This window comes from Lynx rufus, unplaced genomic scaffold (genome assembly GCF_022079265.1).
Source record: "Lynx rufus isolate CCGP_SWC_20201006 ecotype Redwood Valley unplaced genomic scaffold, mLynRuf1.p SCAF_6, whole genome shotgun sequence".
NCBI lineage: Eukaryota > Metazoa > Chordata > Mammalia > Carnivora > Felidae > Lynx > Lynx rufus.
This window is the reverse complement of record NW_025814878.1, coordinates 56,488,134-56,509,598: the sequence shown is the minus strand read 5'-3', so window position 1 is coordinate 56,509,598 and position 21,465 is coordinate 56,488,134. Positions and strand designations below refer to the sequence as shown.

Here is a 21,465-nt window from a genome sequence, read left to right as displayed (position 1 = left end):
TCGGACCCCGGCAGCTCGTCTCCAGGGCTCCTAATACTCTGCGATGCTTCCAAAACCCCGCGGTGAGCCTTGCTTCCTCCGGTTCCTACCCAAAGCATCCCAACTTTCTCAAGACAAAACGCGTAGTGAGGCGAGAGCGCGGGAGGGAGGCGGGAAAAGGGTGTCTGGCCGAGCCCCGGTCGCGATCGCGCGGAGACGCGGGCCCCTCCCCGCGGCCCCCCTCCCGCCCAAACAACCCCGGCTCCTCCAGCCGCCGCCCAGCCGGGCCGCACTCACGCGGCCCTCGGCGACCGCCTGGAACCCCCCCCCCCGCCCCGGGATCGCGAAGTGGGGAGGGGTGGAGGCGCAGGACGCCTCTCTCCCAGGCCCGTCCTGCCACAAGAGGCTGGAGGCGAGGAAGCGACGACCGACATACTGCGGCAACCCCAGCGCCGCAGTCCGGACTCACCACGCCGGGCGGAGACGCCGCGTCTACAACCTCAAGAGACTGCGCCTGCGCAGCCGACCTCCCCGCCGGCAGGGGCGTGGCCTCGTGCGCCCGCCCCACAGCCGGGCGGGTTCCAGGCCGCGCTTCTGGCGGTCGGGCATCGGGAGTGGGGCGTGGACAGGGCGGGGTCGGCTCGCGTCGCGCCTGCGTTCTCTAAGTCTGCAGAGTGCTACAGGCCAGGCTAATCTTAGAATAATAGCAACTGGCTCCTTGTTGCGTCCCGAGTGTCCGGGAGTGCGCCCCTCAGGCCTTCCCCGAGTCGGGGACTTAGGTCCCACTTGTTGCTGAGGGCCTAACGGGATAACCTCCGACTTCCCTCCATCACCCTCTTCTGTACGATAAAGTCACATCTAACATTTGTCATATGTTACCTTGCATTTTTTCATTATTTTTGGCTTACCTGTCGTTACTTACTACACAGAAATTTTCTTGACCTACACCTATACTTCTTCGAAGCTCGATTATCCGTTAAAGTGGTCTGGACGTTGCATCTGTTTAGTTAAAAGTAGTAGGTTTGAAAATATTTTGTCCGAATGATAACGCAAACATCAACACTAGTTATGGGTAAGCTCTACAAGCTTTGTAATCTCCCACAACTCTTCAGCCAGGAGACAGGTGTGGCCTTAGGGATAGAACCTTGGATTAAGTGTCAAAAGATACCAGAGATAAGCCGAAAATTTTTTGATTTTCCCTTAACTCTCATTCATTTCTTACGAAATAGCATTATTTCTATGTAAAGAACTTGGCAAGGAAAGTTACTAGATGTTTTACATTGTATGTATGGAAACCTCTCATTCAACAAATATAACTATAAATCTGCCGGTTACTGTGCTAGGTATAGGGATACATAATCCTGTTTTGGAATAGGGGAAAAAATATTCTTTAGGGAGTATTTGCTTTAGAGAAAAAAAATATTCCTCAAGTAAGAATAGGTCGTATTGTGGTGTAATTGTGAAGTCAAAATTGTCTACACTCAAACATTTTTGTTTATTTTAACTTCATATTTAAAACAGAACATGGAGAGGGGCGCCTGGGTGGCTCAGTCGGTTAAGCCGTCCGACTTCGGCTCAGGTCACGATCTCGCGGTCGGCGAGTTCGAGCCCCGCGTCGGGCTCTGGGCTGATGGCTCAGAGCCTGGAGCCTGCTTCCGATTCTGTGTTTCCCTCTCTCTCTGCCCCTCCCCCGTTCATGCTGTGTCTCTCTTTGTCTCAAAAATAAATAAACGTTAAAAAAATTAAAAAAAATAAAAAAACAGAACATGGAGGAAAAAAAGATATGCAAACTTGAGCAAATCTAATTTCCATATCACACTGCACTGCAGTAAATGGGATTTTTAAAAATGTATCATATACTGGAATCCAATTTACAGTTTAAAAGGGGGGGACTGACTTAGAACAAGAAATTTAGGAATTATGCAAACACTATGTAATTTTTCTCGGAAATGACAAAATTCCAAAGCTATCTTGATTTCTAACAGTCTATGTTCTATTTTACAACTTGAGTTTTTTCACTTGACAGTGTGTCTTGGGCATAACCCCACATTAGCCTCATCCTTTTGACTACTTGCTAACAACTCCCGTGAATGGATGTGTCATTTTATCCCCAGATTCCTGTTAATGTACCTTTATCTTTGCCTACTTGTGCAAATATCTTCAGTAAACTGTTAGCAGTGGAAATGCTGAGTCAACAGATACTCATTTTAAGTTTTGATAGAAACTCTTTCCAAAAAAAGTTGCATGAAAAACAATACATTTCCTAATTCTTCATCTGATTTGTCAAATATGTGGAGGCTTGATGTGGACTTAGAAAGAAATGGGGGAAATCCCCTCCTTTCCAAATGCCTTTCACTTGCATTATGCCAAGAAATAAAATGAGTTGAGAATTAATGATTCATATCAACTCAGCAGAACCAACTATTTTTTTCTCCCTTTCATCCCACTTTAAGCCTTCCTAACTCTGAAAGAAGAGCTTGGACACTTGTCCAAGGAATAATGATCAAGACTCTTTTGACAAGACTTTTTGCTATAAGAACTCTTAAATAAACTAAATTTGGCACTGTGCTGGTATTGGAGGAGCTATTCATCTTTTCAGAAAAAAAAAAATCCTGCAGAAAAATATTTCTCAAATAATTAGTCATAAACATTGGAAAAAGAATTGTTTAGTAATATGTGCTCTTGCAAAAGCATAAATCAAATTGGATGTGATTTATTGAAACCAAGTACATTGTTTCATTGTTTCCATACCTGTGTTCACACTACCTTTGGTTTATGAAGTATTCAGGACAGCTTAGGAATGTCATGGGGAGTGGGTGAATCTATGATATATAATGACATCTTAGTTCAAAGTTAATCCACAATATAGATTATATAGAAACTATGTCTAAACTCCAAATGATTTGGAAAAACATAATTGTATGTGATGGCACTGGTGTAGAAATGTGAAGTGCTTTTATTAATTATTAAATTATTGAAACTGAGTAATTTTTAAGTGCTTAATGAAATTATTCTTAGATACTTTAGTAATACTATTTAGAAATTAATTTTTTAATTTTCCATTGTAAATTAATTTGCAGTTAAGTATAGCTTTCATTATGTTTGGGAACCAAATTGAGAATAAATTAAAAATGAGGTAATGAATCAAGTTGACAATAAATTTAAAAACACGGTCATAATAGGGGCCCCTGGGTGGCTCAGTAGGTTAAGCGTCTGACTTTGGCTCCGATCATCGTCTCACAGTTCATGAGTTTGAGCCCCACATCCAGCTCTGTGCTGACAGCTCGGAGCCTGGAACCTGCTTCAGATTCTATGTCTCCCTCTCTCTCTGCCCCTCCCCTGCTCACCCTCTCTCTCTCAAAAATGAATAAATGTTAAAAAAATTTTTTTAAACACAGTGATGATAAATTCTATGTGGGAAGATGCATAACACCCCCTGCCCCCAAAGGTGTTCTAGTTCCTAGAACCTGTGATCATGTTACCTCACAAGGCAAGAGGACTTCGCAAATGTGATTAAATTGAGGATCTTGAGATAGGGAAATTATCCTGGATCATCTGAGTAGCCCCAAAATCATCACAAACGTCTTTTAAAAAAGGGTAAGAGGAAGAGTAGTGGATGTGACAACACAAGCAGAGTCAGAGTTAGAGATTTGAAGATGCTAACCAGCTGGCTTTGAAGATGGGGAAGGGGACCACTAGCCCAGGAATGCATGCAGCTTCTAGTGGATGAAAAAGGCAAGAAAAGAAATTCTCCCCAAGAGCCTTTGGAAGCAACACAGGTTTGTGGACACCTCAGTTTTAGCCAAGTAAGAGTACTGACATACAGAACTGTACACAAATTTATATTGTTTGAAGCCAGTAAATTTGTGGTAATTCGTTACAATGGCAACTGAAAACACATATTACATATTAGTTGGACCTACCTCTGGCAAAGCTATCGTCAAATACAAATACCAAAGTTGTACAGGAAAGATGACAGCATGCGATTATCTTAATATTGACATCAGTTAAATCGGCTATTGGATTTAAGAGCAATTCCTAGGAAAGCATCCATGTAGTTTTCTTTAAATTAATCTGCAAGAATCCGGATATAAAGTAAGTTGGAAATTTTTACTTTAAATCTTTAAATTTTATCTTTGGTGTATTTTCTACTTTCCACTTTTAAACGTTGTCTCTCCTTTAAAAAAATAATAATCAAGGGACGCCTGCGTGGCTCAGTCGGTTAAACCTCCGACTTGGGCTCAGGTCATGATCTCACGGCTTGGGTGAGCTCTGTGCTGACAGCTCAGAGCCTGGAACCTGCTTGGGATTCTGTGTCTCCCTCTCTCTCTCTCTCTCTCTCTCTCTGCCCCTCCTCTGCTCACAGTTGCTCTCTCTCTCTCAAAAATAAATAAACATTTTAAAAAGGTTTAAAAAATAAAAAAGTAAAAAATAATCATCAAAACAAACAAACAAACAAAAGCCCAGCTCTCAGTTTCTTGAGTTAGGGCCCGGTTCCCTCAGCGATCACTTCCCGTGGCTCTCCTCGGCTCGGCCAGCGCCTGGCGGAGGGGGGCGCTCAAGAGCCCGGCGCGGTCGCCGGGAGGACCAGTGGGGGAGAAGCCGGAGGAGGAAGTGATCCGGAGCCCGGTGGGCGCGAGCGGGAGATGGTGCTGCCGGGGCCGCTGCTCGGGAGTGCACGCCGTGCGATCCTCGGGTCGGCGCAGTCTGTGCTCTGGGGTGAGCTCTGTGGTCCATGGGGAAAGGGACAGCGCCTAACCTCGGGCCCCGGGGGAGGAATGGCATTGGTGGAGGTGCTCGCTTCTTGAAGGAAGCACCCCCTGCTAGTTCTCGTTCCTTCAGATTCCGGACTACTTGGGTCTGGGGCTGCTCTTGGAGGACGCAGGGAGGGAGGTCAGCGTTACTCCAGGAAGCTTGCATGGGGGGGGCGGGCATTTTGGAAGATACTGGCGTTTGAGCAATGAAGGTCAGTTCGCGGCTCAGAGGAGCGAGCGAGGCCCGCTTCTGCCCCCGACAAACTAACCACGAGCCCAGCTTTGCGAGTTACACTTGTTACCCACTAGAAGCCGCGCCCATTGCTTGAATTAGAACTCGTTAGAGCCATTAAGGTACCACCAGGACAGAACAAGCCGGAGAAACGAAGGTGGTTATGGAGGTGTTGGGTGTACTCCTCAAAGCCGACTTCCTGTCCTTCAGCACAAACTTTTATTTGTGGACACAGCTACGGAGACTGTGGCATAACCCTGTGTCCCCAGTTCTCCCTCCCAGTTATTCCACTTTAACTGTTGGTATGTCCTCAGTAGCTTAAAATGTGCTTTTCTATGCAAATGTTTTATTTATTGAGCACCTACTAAGGCAGGCCTCCTGCGGGGGATATCGCCACTTCAGTTCACTTCATTTTGTGGAGAGACAGACACAAGTAAACACCATATACAACCCGGTGAGACTGCAACGGCAAAAGCAATGATTCTACCCGAGTTGGAGAAGGTGTTACAGAAAAGGTGCCTTTTCGTCTAAAATTGTAGTAATACATAATTATATTCTCATTGTTTTCAAACAGACACAGCACCATGTAAGTTCTTCTTTGTGCACCCTCCCATATTCCATTCTCCTCTGCAAGTGAGGCTTGGTACACATCCTTCTAAACACTTTCCTGTAAGCCTACATAAATGTACACCTAAAAATACTACATATGTAATACGCAGGTGTTGCTCTTTTTTAATTTATGTCCCAGAACTCCTCTTCCTGCAATCTCACTCCCCAGGAATAGTTTAGTATTTTCTTCCAGATGCTTTTCTGGACATTTATAAAACACAAGTATGTTATATGTATACAGATGTCAAAGGGGGAAGCTTTTTCATTTAACAGTATGGACATCTAAGTCACCGTTTCCTTGTAAGTGCTGCATGATAGGCTTCATAATTTAACCATTTCCTGAATGAACATTTAGGTTTCTTCCGATTTCAGGATGTGTTTCTAATCTTCCTTCCTTTTTTTTTTTTTTTTTTTGTTGTTGTTGTTTAATGTTTATTTATTTTGAGAGAGAGGAAGAGAGAGGCTCTGCGCTGACGGGGCTCTGTCCCACGAATTCTGAGATCATGACCTGAGCCAAAATCAAAAGTGGGATGCTTAACCAACTGAGCCACCCAGGTGTCCCGTGTTTCTAATCTTTCAACCAAGACTTTCCCAAGAGAATGCTGTCAATCCTTGTCTTCTTAATGATTTGAGGCTGCTAATATGAGTGCTTGTCACTTAATCAGTGACCCCCATTACACTGAAAATGACTTTTGTCTCCTACGTTTCCATGAGATCAAAAACTTGCTGGCTACCTTTATTCTCTGAAGCCATCCCCTCCAGTATTATTCTGCTGGTTTTATTGTTCTTTTCTTCCTTTTTGCTTCTGTGTAGACTCAGGTTTGAAGCAGGATCCCAAATGGGACCTACTAAGTCATGTGTACTGCCACTGAGTACTGGGCTAACACACCTTTGTGGTGGCACAAAGTGAGTGAACTTTCACCTATGCAGTCTTGCCCTATCTATTCCCAGGGTGCTGACCTCTGGAAGATTCTAAGTAGCTTTCCTGGTAATAGCCAGGTTGCATAAACGCCTTTACTTGGTATCCTAGTCCTTGGGCTACAAAGAACAACAGAAAACACGGAGGTGCCCTAGTTAATACGAATCAGCTGCCAGCAGCAGATGTCTTAAATAAGGAGGGAGTTTGAGGAAGGTGACAGCTGAGAGGACTTGGCTCGCTGGCCTATTTAAGGGGGAAGTACTGTGATAGAGGAGTAAAAGGTTGAAAAGACAAGTAACTTTAAGAAGCTGAAAGTCAGTACCTAGGGTGTTCCCCTTTCCTGTTAAAATCACTTCATGAAATAAAATGCATTGCCTTACCAGGAATTTCCATTGTACCATTTTACTCACTAGGATGGTTGTTCACTTGCTTTCAGCATTTTGCTGTGAGTGGTTCAAAAAACTGAAAATGTTTATTAAAGTGATTACATTAGAAGTTATAAAATGTTCACACTAAATCCAAATACCTATTTGAAAAGGAAGCACACCAGATGTTCTTCCTAATGTTTTCTCTCTAAAGTAACAATCATCATTTCTTTCTTGGTTGCATGTTGTCTGTATTGTCCATTGCACAGTCCCTAGAAAAAATTGTCAATATTCAACAGATATTGACATTGGTTTTCTAAGGTGTCAAGATCCAGAAGAGTATAGGTGAACTAGGGAATTTATTTTATGGCTGTGGCAAGAATGAATTGCTATTATTATGATTGTTATCATTATTAAGCAAAAGCTCTTATGTTTCCTTCTTTTTTTAAAGTTTATTTATTTATTGGAGAGAACAAATGGGGGAGGGGCAGAGAGAGGGAGAGACAGAGTCCCAAGCAGGCTCTTTGCTTGAACCCATGAACCATGATGGGAGATCATGGCCTGAGCCAAGATTGAGTCAGATGCTTAACCAACTGAGCCACCTAGGTTCCCCTTTTATGTTTCAAATAGTTATATTTTTCACATCAAAACTTTATTTATTTGGAATTATAAAAAGACTGCCAAACTTAATTAGAAAAAGTAAGGGGTAATCGTAGACTTTTTTTTTTTTTTTTTTTTTTGGCAGGGGTGGGGGATAGAGAGAGAGAGAGAAGTAGGGAGAGAATCCCAAGTACTGTCCACACAGAGCCTGATTTAGGGCTCAATCCCACAAACTATGATATCATGACCTGAGCTGAAATGAAGAGCCAGACACTTAACTGACTAAGCAGCCAGGCGCCCCAGTGGTAGACTGTTTCTTTTCTTTCTTTGTTTTTGTTTTTTTAAATGTTTGTTTAGTTTTAAGAGAGAGACAGCACAAGCAGGGAAGAGGCAGAGAGAGAGGGAGACACAGAATCCAAAGCAGACTCCAGGCTCTGAGCTGTCAGCACAGAGCCCGATGCAGGGCTCAAACCCACATACTGAAAGACCACGATCTGAGCCAAAGTCAGATACTTAACCAACTGAGCCACCTAGGTGCCCCAGTGGTAGACTCTTTCTAAGTGAAATTTATTATTTTAAAGTATAACATATAGTACACAACCATGCTACACTATAACATAGAAAAGAAGGTAAATTTATGAAAAAAATTATGAATTTATAAATTTAGAACCCAAATCATGGATATGATTTCTTTTTTTTTAATGTTTACTTATTAAAGTTTATTTATTTTGAGAGAGACAGAGAGCAGAGCAGGGGGGCAGGCAGAGAAAGAGGTTGAGAGAAGAGAGAGTCCCCAAGCGGGCTCCACTCTGTTAGTGCAGAGCCCGATGTGGGGCTGAACTCACGAAACTGTGAGATCATGACCTGAGCTGACCACTTAACCGAATGAGCCACCCAGATGCCCCTATGTATATTTTTTCTATGTATAATTTCTTTATTTTATTAAAAAAATTTTTTTTAATGTTTATTTTTGAGAGAGTGTGAGTGGGAGAGAGGCAGAGAGAGAGGGAGACACAGAATCTGAAGCAGGCTCCAGGCTCTGAGCTGTCAGCACAGACAGCCTGACACGGGGCTCAAACTCGCAAACTGAGAGATCATGACCTGAGCCGAAGTTGGACACTTAACCAGTTGAGCCACCCAGGCACTCCTATATATAATTTCTTTAACCATATAATTAAATCACATTAAGCTAATTGAAATTAAATAATTTAATGAATAATTCTAGAATTTAGAGATGTAAAGAAATAACTAAATTTCTTAAGCTTTTTATTTGAAAAAAAAAAAAAAAAAAGCTCATTCCTATAGGTTTCTCCTTACTAAAAAGACCTGACAATTGTATTATAAAAACTAACTTCTAAACATGTATACAGTATGAATTAGACCATTCTGAATTTTACTAGATCCTCAATTGGTATAGTGTAATATGATGTGATTTTAAATATTTTTAGGGCATCATATTTCAAACTGAAATTTGGGTTGGCAGGTTGATTTTTTTTTTTTTTTTTTTGAGCTGTAAGCGTTTGAAAAACAGCAGATGCAGAGAGAGGCTTTCTCTGAACTCCCCTTACCTGTCTTTAGACAGATGCTTCAAAAGGAACTCAATTGTTGTAAGTCCTCTCTCCAGGAGTTTCATCAACCAGGGAAGATTGACTCATCACAGGAAAGGAGACTAGAACTCAACAGCACACCCAGGCAAGCATTATCACAAACTGTCTTACCTCCAATCTATTCTTCTAAGGGTCCATTCATCTTCCCTAAAAATCATTTACTTCCCCCTAAGAGGCCTACATTCCCTCTCCCTTTTCCCTATTAAGATGAGAATTCTTGGGGCGCCTGGGTGGCGCAGTCGGTTAAGCGTCCGACTTCAGCCAGGTCACGATCTCGCGGTCCGTGAGTTCGAGCCCCGCGTCGGGCTCTGGGCTGATGGCTCGGAGCCTGGAGCCTGTTTCCGATTCTGTGTCTCCCTCTCTCTGCCCCTCCCCCGTTCATGCTCTGTCTCTCTCTGTCCCAAAAATAAATAAACGTTGAAAAAAAATTTTTTTTAAAAGATGAGAATTCTTATTTTTTAATTAAAAAAATAATTTTTTAAATGTTTACCTTTTTTACCTGCACCCATTTCTCTCTCCACAGCACCCCCCCCCACCATTCCCTGCCTCAGGCGACCACCAATCTGTTCTCTATCTATGAGCTTGGGTTTTGAGGGTTTTTTGTCTCCACGTATGAGATCACATGGTATTTGTTTATCTTTCACTGTCTGACTTAGTGTGTATCCTCAAGGTCCGTCCATGTTGTCTCAAATGGCAAGAGTTCATTCTTTTCTATGGCTGAATAATATTCCTGTGTGTGTGTGTGTGTGTGTGCGCGCGCCACAGTTTCTTTATTCATTTATCCATCAGTGGACACTTAGGTTGTTTCTATAGTTTGGCTGTTGGAAATAATGCTGTAGTGAACATGGGGTGCAGATATCTTTACAAGGTAGCATCTTCATTTTCTTCAGATAAATACCCAGAAGTGGAATTGCTGGATCATATAGTAGCTCTATTTTTTATTTTTCTGAGGAAAGCCCATACTCTTTTCCAATTGACATTCCCACCAACAGTGCACAAGGGTTCCCTTTTCTCCACATCCTCTCCAACACTTATTTCTTGTCTTTTTGATAATAGCCATTCTAACAGGAGTGAGGTGATATCTCATTATGGTTTCAATTTGCATTTCCCTAATGATTAATGATGTTGAGCATCTTTTCATGTGTCTGTTAGCCATCTGTATGCCTTCTCTGGAAGAATGTTCAGATCTTCTATTGTGTTTTTGTGTATCATATATCGAACTATAGTATAAATCATATGTATATAATGTGTTTCTATTAGTACTTCTAAGATATTACTTTTTAGGTTGAAATTTAAATTTACATATAAGAAATAAGGGAATAGCCTGCTTAAAATTTCTTCCTGATGTCTAGCTAGTTGCTGTACGTATTTATTGAATAAAATTTCCCCGTTAATCTGAAATATCACTGTTACCAAATACTGAATTCTTACAGATGGTATACTGTATGTCTCCTTCAAGACTTAGACCTTTAAACCTTGTCCTATGCCAGTTTATACTATTTAAACCAATTTTGGGGCACCTGGGTAGCTCAGTCGTTTAAGCATCTGACTTCGGCTCAGGTCATGATCTCACGGTTCGTTGGGCTCTGTGCTGACAGCTCAGAGCCTGGAGCCTGCTTTGAATTTTGTGTCTCCTCCTCTCTCTGCCCCTCCCCTGCTCACAATCATTCTCTCTCTCTCTCTCTCAAAAATAAATAATAAAATATGTAATTTATATATATTATAGATATATTTAAACCAGTTTCACTTTATAATATATTCAATGTTTAAAACAACATTTGAAGCATTATTATTTACCTTTCTTATAAGTGGTCATTTTGTTGTGTAAAATGATTATTAAAATTTTGTTTTTATTTATTGAAAAAATCTTTTGGGTTTTCTTTCATGTTTAAAAAAAAACAGTTTGGAGCTATAGAAAAGTTGCAAAAGTAAAACGGAGTTCCCTTCATTCTTCTTCAACTTCCCCTAATGTAAGCATCTTACATGATACGATTATTGAAATCAGGAAAGGAATACTGACATAATACTATTAACTAATCCACAGACCTTATTTCACCAGTTTTGGGGCACCTGGATGGCTCAGTCCAACTCTTGATTTTGGCTCAGGTAAAAAACTAACAGTTTGTGGGTTTGAGCCCCACATTGGGCTCCATGCTGATAGTGCAGAGCCTACTTGGATTCTCCCTCTTGCTCTCCCTCTGCCCCTCTCAACTCACATTCTCTTTCACTCTCTCAAAATAAATAAACTTTAAATTTCACCAGTTTCCCCACTGATGCCTTTTGTAGTCCAGATCCAATCCAGGATTCTACATTGTATTACATTGTCATGACTCCTTAGTTGGCTTCAGTTGGCTGACAGTTCCCCCACTCTTTGTTTTCATAACTTTGATACTTTTTAAGAGTACTAGTTACTTTGTAGATTGAATTTGTCTGAGATGGTCTTCTGATTTGATTCAGGGTGTGCATTTTTGGCAATAATACTAAGGAAGTGATGTTGTGCTCTTCTTCAAGCAACCTTAGAGACTGCATGCTGTCGATATTTATCACTAATGATCTTTGAATAATTGGTTAAAGTGGCATCTTTCAGGTGTCTCCTTTTGTAATTAGTATCTCCTGGAGGAGATACTATCCTGTTTCTCATACTTTCACCCCCTAACTCTAGCATCTATCAATGGCTCTTGCTGAAATAATTACTGGGGTGTTAACCTAATGGTGACTTTCTCTGTCATTCATTCTACATTTATCAATTGAAATAATCCCTTCTCCCCAATTATTTATTCAATTATATACTTATATCACTATGGACCCATAGATTTATTTTATGAGTTATTACTCAGTACCATATTATGTTACCAATTATTTTTTGTTTTTATTTAAGTAATCTTTACACCCAACATGGGGCTTGAACAAGAGTCACGTGCTTTTCTGAGACAGCCAGACACCCTATCAATTATTTAACAGAAACAGTGCCTTTAAGTACTTACAAGTGCGATTTCAAATGTAACGTCACCACATCTAACATATGGCTTGTTATTTTCACTTGTAAGGGGAAGTTAAATTTTTCTTCACATTGTATTTTTGGATTATGGTTGACTTACAAACTATTTGCACAATTCTGTTACCAAATGCTGAATGTGTATTTACAAGCTCTACCTAATTAAGGGCTTGGAGAGAGTAGAATATGGAGCTGGCACAAGGCCAGCCATTAAGCATGGAGGGCAAGAGGGTATGGCTACATCCTGTGGCTCCATCAGGCTGTATGCAAAATACACTGAATGCAAAATTCAGCGAAGGAGAAACATCAACCATCGTTAGCTGACTGGAACCAGGGGGAAAATTTCCTTTGAACTGCTTTCCAGGTATTTTTTTTTTAATTTTTTTAACGTTTATTTACTTTTGAGACAGAGAGAGAGCATGAACAGGGGAGGGTCAGAGAGAGAGGGAGACACAGAATCTGAAACAGGCTCCAGGCTCTGAGCTGTCAGCACAGAGCCCATCGCGGGGCTCGAACTCACGGACCGTGAGATCATGACCTGAGCCGAAGACAGACGCTTAACCGACTGAGCCACCCAGGCGCCCTGAACTGCTTTCCAGGTATTAATAGCAACGTTACTTTGAAGGTGCCTAAATTATTTTATTCTTTCCAGGTTTGAAGTCAATAAAAGGAAGCTGCCACAATTTTTGTACTGCTGTTTTCAAAGATGTCACTTACAAGGAACTTAAAAGTCTCTTGAATTCCAGACGAATTACGTTAATTGATGTTAGAGAGAGATGGGAAATTGTTGAGTATGGGAAAATTCCTGGGTCTGTCAATATACCATGTAAGTGACCTGTTGATACCATGTAAGTTGATTCATCACAAAAGTATATATAGATTCGGTAATTTACTGTATCTAAAATTTAACTGAAATTCTTAACATTTTTTTCCAGTGGATGAGGTAGGTGAAGCTCTACAGATGAACCCAAAAGACTTCAAAGAGAAGTACAATGAAGTAAAACCATCCAAATCTGACAGCCTAGTGTTTTCTTGTTTAGCCGGAGTGAGAAGCAAGAAGGCTGTGGACACAGCAGTATCTCTGGGCTTTAACAGGTACATAGATGGAGTATAAAAATGTATTCAAGAATGTGTATTGCGATGTTTCATATGTATGACGTTTTTACTGGTCTACTGAAAAAATTTTTATAATCACTGTGTTAGTAGTAGCAGGATAGTGACTAAGAGCCTCTGTATTTTCATCCTACTCAGAAGTCTTTTAAATAGTTTTAAAGTCTAGAGTAGTCCTTGTATCTCTAAATCTCTAAAGTTCCTATCGACTTTGTGTTTATAAAGCAGGAGAAAATGTTTACAGCATTAACTTTGCTATGTGTTTTCAGTGTTCAACATTATGCTGGAGGATGGAAGGAATGGGTGACTTATGAATTTTCAGAAAAGAAAAAAGGAAATTGAATTCTGGAATACAAGCTGGCTCTTTCCTTTTGTACATGCAGCACAGGATAGTAGAATGAACAAAATAATAATCTAGTCCTGGCATCACTGGTTAATGGGAAGGGGATTTTGTGTAAGTCAATTCTGTGTTGAATCTTTTTCTTAACTGTAAACTGTAAATTGAGAATGCCTTGCCTATTTCCTTGAGGATTGAAATAATGTATGTAACTTGCCATAGAAATACAAGGGTTGGATTCTAAAAAAAAATAAATAAATAAAAAAAATAATGTTTATTTATGAGAGAGGGAGAGAGACAGAGCATGAGCAGGGGGCGGGGTTGCAGAGAGAGAGGGAGATATAGAATCTGAAGCAGGCTCCAGGCTCTGAGCTGTCAGCACAGAGCCTGACGTGGGGCTCAAACCCACGAGCTGTGAGATCATGACCTGAGCTGAAGTCAGACGCTTAACTGACTGAGCCACCCAGGCGCCCCTGGTATCCTAGAAATTAATTTGTAAATAGTTTAGTGAACTAGTTTAGTTTACTATAGTACAATAGTACTCTCAAAGCCCAAGTTACTTGTAGTACCTAATCATAATGTAGGACCATTTGTGTTAGCATGGCTTCTATTCATTAAAGAGTCTATGAGCTAGACAAGTTTTTTTTTTTTATGATTATAACATATTTTAGTTTGTAAATTTTCCCATTTTAGAAAATTCATAAAATTGTCTTAATATGATATACAAAATTTCTGATAGATAAACCTTTCACTCATGATGAATAGTTACTGAATATTGAATAATATAAAGCAGCTAGTAAGCATTTCTTGAACACCTTTTCTTGGTTGAGACCCTATGCTAAATATTCCAAATGCTAAAAAGATAATAAAATAGATGTGATTCTTCTCTGAAGATGTTTGATTTCTAGCAGAGGTCTATAAAAGTAAAAACAAACAAACAAACAGCCTTTGTCTTAAAACACCAAGAATCTGAGCTCTAGAAAAGTAGGTGAAATATGAATAATGAAAATACATTAACACCCCCCAAAGACTTACGGCAATGTTGTAACCAGTATGGTAGCAATATAACTTGCAACTTAAATTAATTAATATGACCTATAAAAATAGAAATCATAGCGATTGCTTCTGTAGAGGGAAGATTAACTGGAAAAAGCAAGGAGGGAAATTTCTAGGGTGATGGAAACGATTTATATCTTGATTGAAGTGTTGGTACATAGAGTAATACATTTATCAAAACTCATTGAACACTTGAAAACATACATTTTCTGTACTTATATCTCAATTAAAAATAATGAAAATATGAAAAAAATTTAAATGTAAATAACTGTTACTAGCATGAATATATGCCTTTGGAATGTCAACTCCTATGTTTGTTAGTGCACTAGTGGTAAAACAACTTTGTGCTTTCTTCCATCTGTGCCTCTTCAGACCCAAATATGTTCAGTCTCATTTATGTAGTCATTGAGGTCATGTAAGGCCTAGGAAGCAACTATAAGGACTTGGTTTGATATTATTAAGCCATTGGAAAATCTGGGGTAGGAATGATGTGACCACCTCGAACTTCTATTTCTGATAACGTCAGTCTATTTCTAGCAGGAACTAGAAGAGGTGGAAAATAAACACACACACAGGCACGTTCCAATATTGGTTCATCCTCTATAGCTTTCCTTTTCCCTGGAGTATAGCTCTTCAAAGCCTCACTGCTTTAGTAGTTCCTTCATGCCTTTAAACAAATCTTATTTATTGATCTATATAAACAAATATTACTAGGACAAACATATGAAGGTGGGAAGATTTGAAGAGAGAGAGAATCTCTCGGAGAGAAGGGAAACTGCGGTTGAACTACTGGGCCCATCCAGGAATAAGAACCTGGGTAAAGACCCTGGGTAAATACACCAGATGTTTAGTTGGAGCCCCTGGGAAACTATACCTTAGGAGTAAAGGTGAACCAGAAATTGTCCAACCCTCATAAAAATGTAAGACCAGCTTCGAATCCACTAAATCACTGAATGAATTAAGGTGATCTTAGGAGCCTACCAGAAGTAAATCCCCTCTTAGAGAAAGACATCATTAGCTAGCTAGAGCAAAGGGTTGGCAGTAATGAATTTTTTAGGTTTGTGGGCCATAAGGTCTTTGTTGCAACTATTCAACTCTGCTACTGTAGCACAAAGCAACCACAGACAACACATAAAGGAATGAGTGTGGCTGTATCCTAACAAAACTATGGCCACTTAGGCTCAAATTTTCTATTTCACGTGTTGCCAAATATTCTTCTTTTCATTATTTTCAACCACTTAAAAATATGGCAAACATTCTTAGCTCAACGGCCAGACAAAACTAGATGGCAGGTGAGATTTGGCCCATGAAACATAGTTTATAGACCCCTGAGCCAGAGCCATAAATATTCTCTACATTTCTTTATATTCAATGTTCGGAATTCTATAACATTTATTAGAAATGGCAGTAAATAATACTCTGGTGTCTCTTCAGATCGCATAAATCTTTCGTCTTTTACTAAAGAAATGGCAGTAAATAGGACCTCACAATTGAAAAATAAAAAAAATTAAAAACAAATCTACATATAATTGACATGTTGGCATTTTCAGACAGACTTTATATTGTTTTCAATGTTATTTTTGAGAGAGAGAGAGAGCAGAGGAGAGGCAGACACAGAATCTGAAGTAGACTCCAGGCTCTGAGCTGTCAGCCCAGGGCCCCACGTGGGGCTCGAACCCATGAACTGTGAAATCATGACCTGAGCCGAAGTCAGATGCTTAACCAACTGAGCCACCTGGGCACCCCCTGCCCCCAGACTTTAAAATACCTATGCTTTGTGTTTTCAGTAACTTAGATGACAAAAATTATTAATGGAAGTAATAAGTAGTTGGAAACTACAAAAAAGTATCAAACAGAAATTCTAGAATTTAAGAATAACTGAAATTAAAAACCCAGTAGATGGGCTTAACAGATTAGACACAGCTGATGAGGATTAATAAAAATGAAAAAAACATTAAAACAAAGGCAAAGAAAAAGAAGTGTATTCCTCATATCTTGGATACCTAAACAAAGATAAAGGACTCAGGGAAGAATGTCTCCCTATGAGTGACTTAGGGAGTAAATGAATTATAAATGATTCTGGTGACAAATTAATAAAATGTACAAAGTAAATTGAGCAAATTACAACGAAGGCATTACTAACCTTTCAGAAAGCCAAAGATATTCTAAAAGAAATGTAACCATAGTACACTACAGAACACATTATACATATATACTTGATATACACTGAGTATGAATTTAACAAAAATTACACAATTAAATTGGGAAGACAATGGGAGTAGAAGTCTTAATGTAGAACCAGGTTGGTGAGGAAGTGGAAGCAAGAGAATAGAGGGAGGTGTGTGAGAAAGTGAAATCTTCATTTTCCATAGGAAAGTTAGGAAGTTAATAGATAATTTTACTATTGGGAAAAAAATCAAAAAGCTGGAGGGTAAACATAGGAAGCAGTAAGGTAATTAAGAACATGGGGGGGGGGGGGCGTCGGGCAGCTACCCAGGTTTTAAGAATTAGAACCTGGGGCACCTGGGTGGCTCAGTAGGTTAAGCACCAGACTTTGGCTTAAGTCATGATCTCATGGTTCACAGGTTCGAGCCCCACATTGGGCTCTCTGCTGTCAGCAGAGAGCCCACTTTGGATCCTCTGCTCCCCACCCCTCTGCCCCTTCCCCAATTGTGTATGCTCTCTCTCTCTCTCAAAAAAAAAAAAAAAAAAAAAAAAAGAGAGAACCTAATCTGGGGTGCTTGGGTAGCTCAGTTGGTTAAGCATCCAACTCTTGCTTTCAGCTCGTGAATTTGAGCCCTGCATCAGGCTCTGCACTAACAGTGTGGGGGCTACTTGGGATTCTCTCTCTCTCTCTCTCTCTCTCTCTCTCAAAATAAACATTTTTAAAATTAAAAATAAAATAATTAGAACCTAATCCAAGCTCTTGTCACTCTTGACCTGTGACATTTCTCATCTCTACAATAATTGTTCTGAGAATTAAATGACTTCATCATGTAGAAACCCAAGAACATTCTTGTCACCTAAGTGCCCAATAAAAGCTATAAGCTTGTTACTTGTAAATGTGGAAGTTAACACAACAGCAAAGAAATAACTAAAAGTTGCTCTGGGGGGCAGGAATGCTCAAGCAGTAGGGAGAATGGGTCAGGAGTCTTAACATTTCCCTTGTCTTACAGTGCACAGTCCAACAGAATTAAAGCCATTATGTGATTTTGAATTGTCTTACATTTTAAAAAGAGGTGAATTTAATTTTAATCGTGTTTTATTTGGTCCTGTCATTTAAAATGTTAGATATTTTACATTCTTTTGTATTATGTATTGAATCTAACATGTATTTTTACATTTACAGCACATCTCAGTTCTGACTAGCCACATATTCAGTGTTCAACAGCCACATGTAGCTAGTGGCTGTCACACTGGACAGTGCAGCCTACAGCTCTTTTTTTAACAACTTATCATCACTAGGTGATAAGTCACAGAAAGCAACAACCAGCCATGATATGCTGTCTGTGGAAGACACCTTTAACAGTAGTCTACCCTCTCGAAAAAAATTTTTTTTGAACTTGATCAAGCCTTTACATTCAACTACCAATTTATAGAAAATACAGAAAAAGGAGCATGTTAAATGGCACTTCAAAGATACATTTAGTAAGATCCATATGGTGGGAAACCCTCAGTAGATAACCAAACCAAAAAGGGGAATTTAAAAAATAAGACAAGAGGAATCCATGAATTTTAAAAGACTTAAAGGATTTATCAATCAGTTGCAATGTCTGGTGCTGATCCTGACCAGAATTATTTATTTTTCATGGTATTTGTAACTGAAAATATGAACAATGAATATTTGGTAGTACAATATTATTTTAACTAATTCTCTAGGTATAAAATTTTTTTCTAAGAGCCATTATCTTTAGGAATACACACTGAAATAATTATAGAGGAAATATGGTATCTTGCATTTGCTTCAAAATAATATGCATGTTGTGGGAAGTTGACGCAAATTTAGGTGAAATGAAATTGGCCATGAACTGGTCATTATGGAAACTGGGTAATAAATACATGGAGGTTCATTACAGAATTTTATTTACTCTTGTATATGTTGCTTTAAATTTTCTATAATAAGAGGGTGAAAACAAAACAAGTCATATGTACTAACTTTCAAAATAAAAATTTTAAAAGAATATAGGTAGGCTTAAAAAAAAACTTAAGGTTAAGTCAGTGGTTGTGATATATAATCACTACGCTCTTCCAACTCAAACCCAACCTTAATTCCTTCAGACCTGAGGAGAGCATTTTTCCTTATTTCTTATTCTGCCCGTAAGCCCGTAAGACCTACGTTTATCATTGGTACTGACTTTACAGTACCGCTTTACCACTTTACCCCAACTTATCTGATCCTCTCCAAAAGGAAGCAAAACTCTACAGTCTAAGAGCCATTTGAATTACCCACTTGACAAACTATAGAAGACTTTAAAACTTGTCTAAAGGAAGAAGGACACTCGGAAAACATAGGCAGATTCAAAATGATAAATTCAAGACATTAGTCATAAACTGGAGAACATTACTTTTATTCTTGAAGTTTCATACTAGGAAGTCAACACTTAATTTAATAATCCATTGTTCACAATTGATTTATAAAAAAACTTAATCCTTAAATTGTACATCAATATCCTATGACTTCAAATTTCATCACTCTCCTTCAAATCTGAAGAAAATGATTAAGTTCCACAGACAGCACAGTCCCACTGACATAACAATTTGTCCAAGTCCTACACTCATGAGAATTAAGAATGGCCAGTATCAAACTGGCCTGAAACCTGATTGTGTTCCTGGCTCAGGATACCTGTAGTAAATTTGTAAATCCACACTAAGACACAAAAATAAACTAGGGAGTGTATGTCATATAAAAACTTTTCACAGTAGAGTAAAAATTAACATTAAAATGTTACCAAATTTCAACCATATCATGGTGTTTTATCCAATTAACTTTCAAAATGCCTGATTAACTGTGAATCAAATGCAAATAAGGTCATGTAGGATTTTTTTTTTTTAAGTTTGCCCAGCATTTCAAAATGGTTATGGAATTAATATAACTTTTAAAATGTCAAAGTATGCTATACATATTGCACTTTTCTGCTAGGCTGGGCTAGTATCTTCCATGGCAAGATACTAAAACTACGAATAAAATACACTTTTAAATCAATAGGTACTTGATTAATTTCCCTGAAATTATCAATATCGTTACCAAAATCTTCCAGGATTTTGTAAGATTTGATTTCTTAAATACAGTTTTAAAGTTTAACTTAAGGAGGGAAAAAAACCCTCATATATTTGACTTTTTATGTCTTTTTTTGGTCCTTCAATGACCAAAGAGAATTTTAGACAAATTATGCTTCATGTTTCCTGGCTTAATAAAAAGCTATAATTTCTATTATCCAAATTAAGAAAAATTATACTAATCAAAAGTTATTAATTTTGAAATGTCTATGTATGTCTGTCTGTAGGTCCCCTTAGAACCTTTCCAAACTTTTATAATCAAGAGATTTCAATCAATTATGTACTAGAATCAAATCAGGTAAGGTAAAACTTATTTTGCAAAAATAAAATCACTTCCCAATATGCTTGACAGAAACAAGCTATTCATTTTCATTTGTGTTCCATTGAAGACATAACTGAAATCTGTCCAATGGTTTATTTCCAACTGGTCCACTACGGAATTCTTCGGAATGTTTTAAGATTGGCTGTAGCTAGAGTTCTGACTTCCATTTGGACCCTGCTCTCCTTCACTGTTCAAGTGGGGAAGAAAGAGATTTTATACCAATTAAAAGACTCATTTTCAACACCCTGATAAGCCAACTAATTTTTAAAGTTAGTTACTCTATGGTAAAACTCTACAAAACAAAGACACTCCTGATTGTCTGACACAGATTGCAAAATTAAAATACAGAAGACTAACATTTGGTTTTATGTTTTTATTCTTCCATAACTTGGTGCCCTCACACATTACAAGTATTCTGGAAGTTAGCGTCCACATACATTCAAAACATTTAAATAAGGGTATGGGATTTCACTGTCATTACAGGTATCACTCAACATAGAGATTAGAGCTTTTTCTGAACAAATTTCCTGTAAAATTAAATCTTATATATAAAATCTTATTCCTACCAAATATGAAAATCAAGAAGTGTTCTTCTGAAAAAATGACTGTCCAAAGGCGTAATAAAATCACATGTAAATACAGCAAACTTTTATTTATGAGTCAGAAAATAAAAATGGCAATTTCCTGGAAAATGCTGAATACTTAAAAATAACTAAAACTGAAAAATACCAGTAACTGTGGCAATAGGATTATTGCCTTATCTTGTCCATCATCATCTTGCAGCTTCAGGCCCTGCCACTAGTGGAGAATCACTCAGGGAATTTCTGCAAAAAACGCATCCAAAGGTAGCTGTTTGAATGAATGCCTTAAACAGCTCCTTGCGTAAGTTAATTTTTTCCAAATGGTAACATTAACTTATCAGATCTACAAATCTATCTTGATACATTCTATAACTTATTTTTCTTGATAAATGATTAAGATGGGTAGCATTGCTTTATTTCCCTTCACCTTTTTTCCTACTCTAAATGATGTGAGAGCTGAGAACCACTGAATTAAATGAATAGATCCCATAAAAAACACCAACCAAAAAAAAAAGAAAAAACAAAAAACTCTTAGTACAAGTGATTCATATTTAGCAAAATTATGGTACTATATGCCACAGTTCTTCAAGTCCCTCAAAAGCCAAAATTCTTTATTTATCTTTACAATATCAGGTCACTACGGAAATTTATGAAACAGGGTAATAGCCAATAGTGGAGGGTGAGGGGGAAAGGCAGAGTTGAAATGACATGGGATACTACAG

The 21,465-nt window shown here is 38.8% G+C and overlaps 2 protein-coding genes across 3 annotated transcripts in view; one reads left to right on the top strand and one right to left on the bottom strand.

Moving 5' to 3' along the window:
- Positions 1-1,020: 1,020 nt before the first annotated feature.
- TSTD3 (thiosulfate sulfurtransferase like domain containing 3) lies at positions 1,021-13,766 on the top strand. The gene is made up of 5 exons (XM_047103012.1): positions 1,021-1,051; positions 4,483-4,698; positions 12,713-12,886; positions 12,996-13,155; positions 13,440-13,766. Exons 1-5 carry the CDS (start codon positions 1,021-1,023, stop codon positions 13,510-13,512), a joined length of 654 nt encoding a protein of 217 aa, XP_046958968.1. The 3' UTR covers positions 13,513-13,766.
- Positions 13,767-19,110: 5,344 nt separating this feature from the next.
- CCNC (cyclin C) overlaps positions 19,111-21,465 on the bottom strand; it is a 29,036-nt gene continuing 26,681 nt past the window's right edge. The window contains exon 12 of one of the 2 annotated variants that reach the window (XM_047101453.1): positions 19,111-20,349. In XM_047101453.1, coding sequence (XP_046957409.1) covers positions 20,295-20,349 — 55 coding nt within the window. In that variant the 3' untranslated portion in view covers positions 19,111-20,294. Of the gene's footprint in view, positions 20,350-20,799; positions 20,987-21,465 lie in introns of those variants that run through there. The other variant, XM_047101454.1, reaches the window with a different exon arrangement.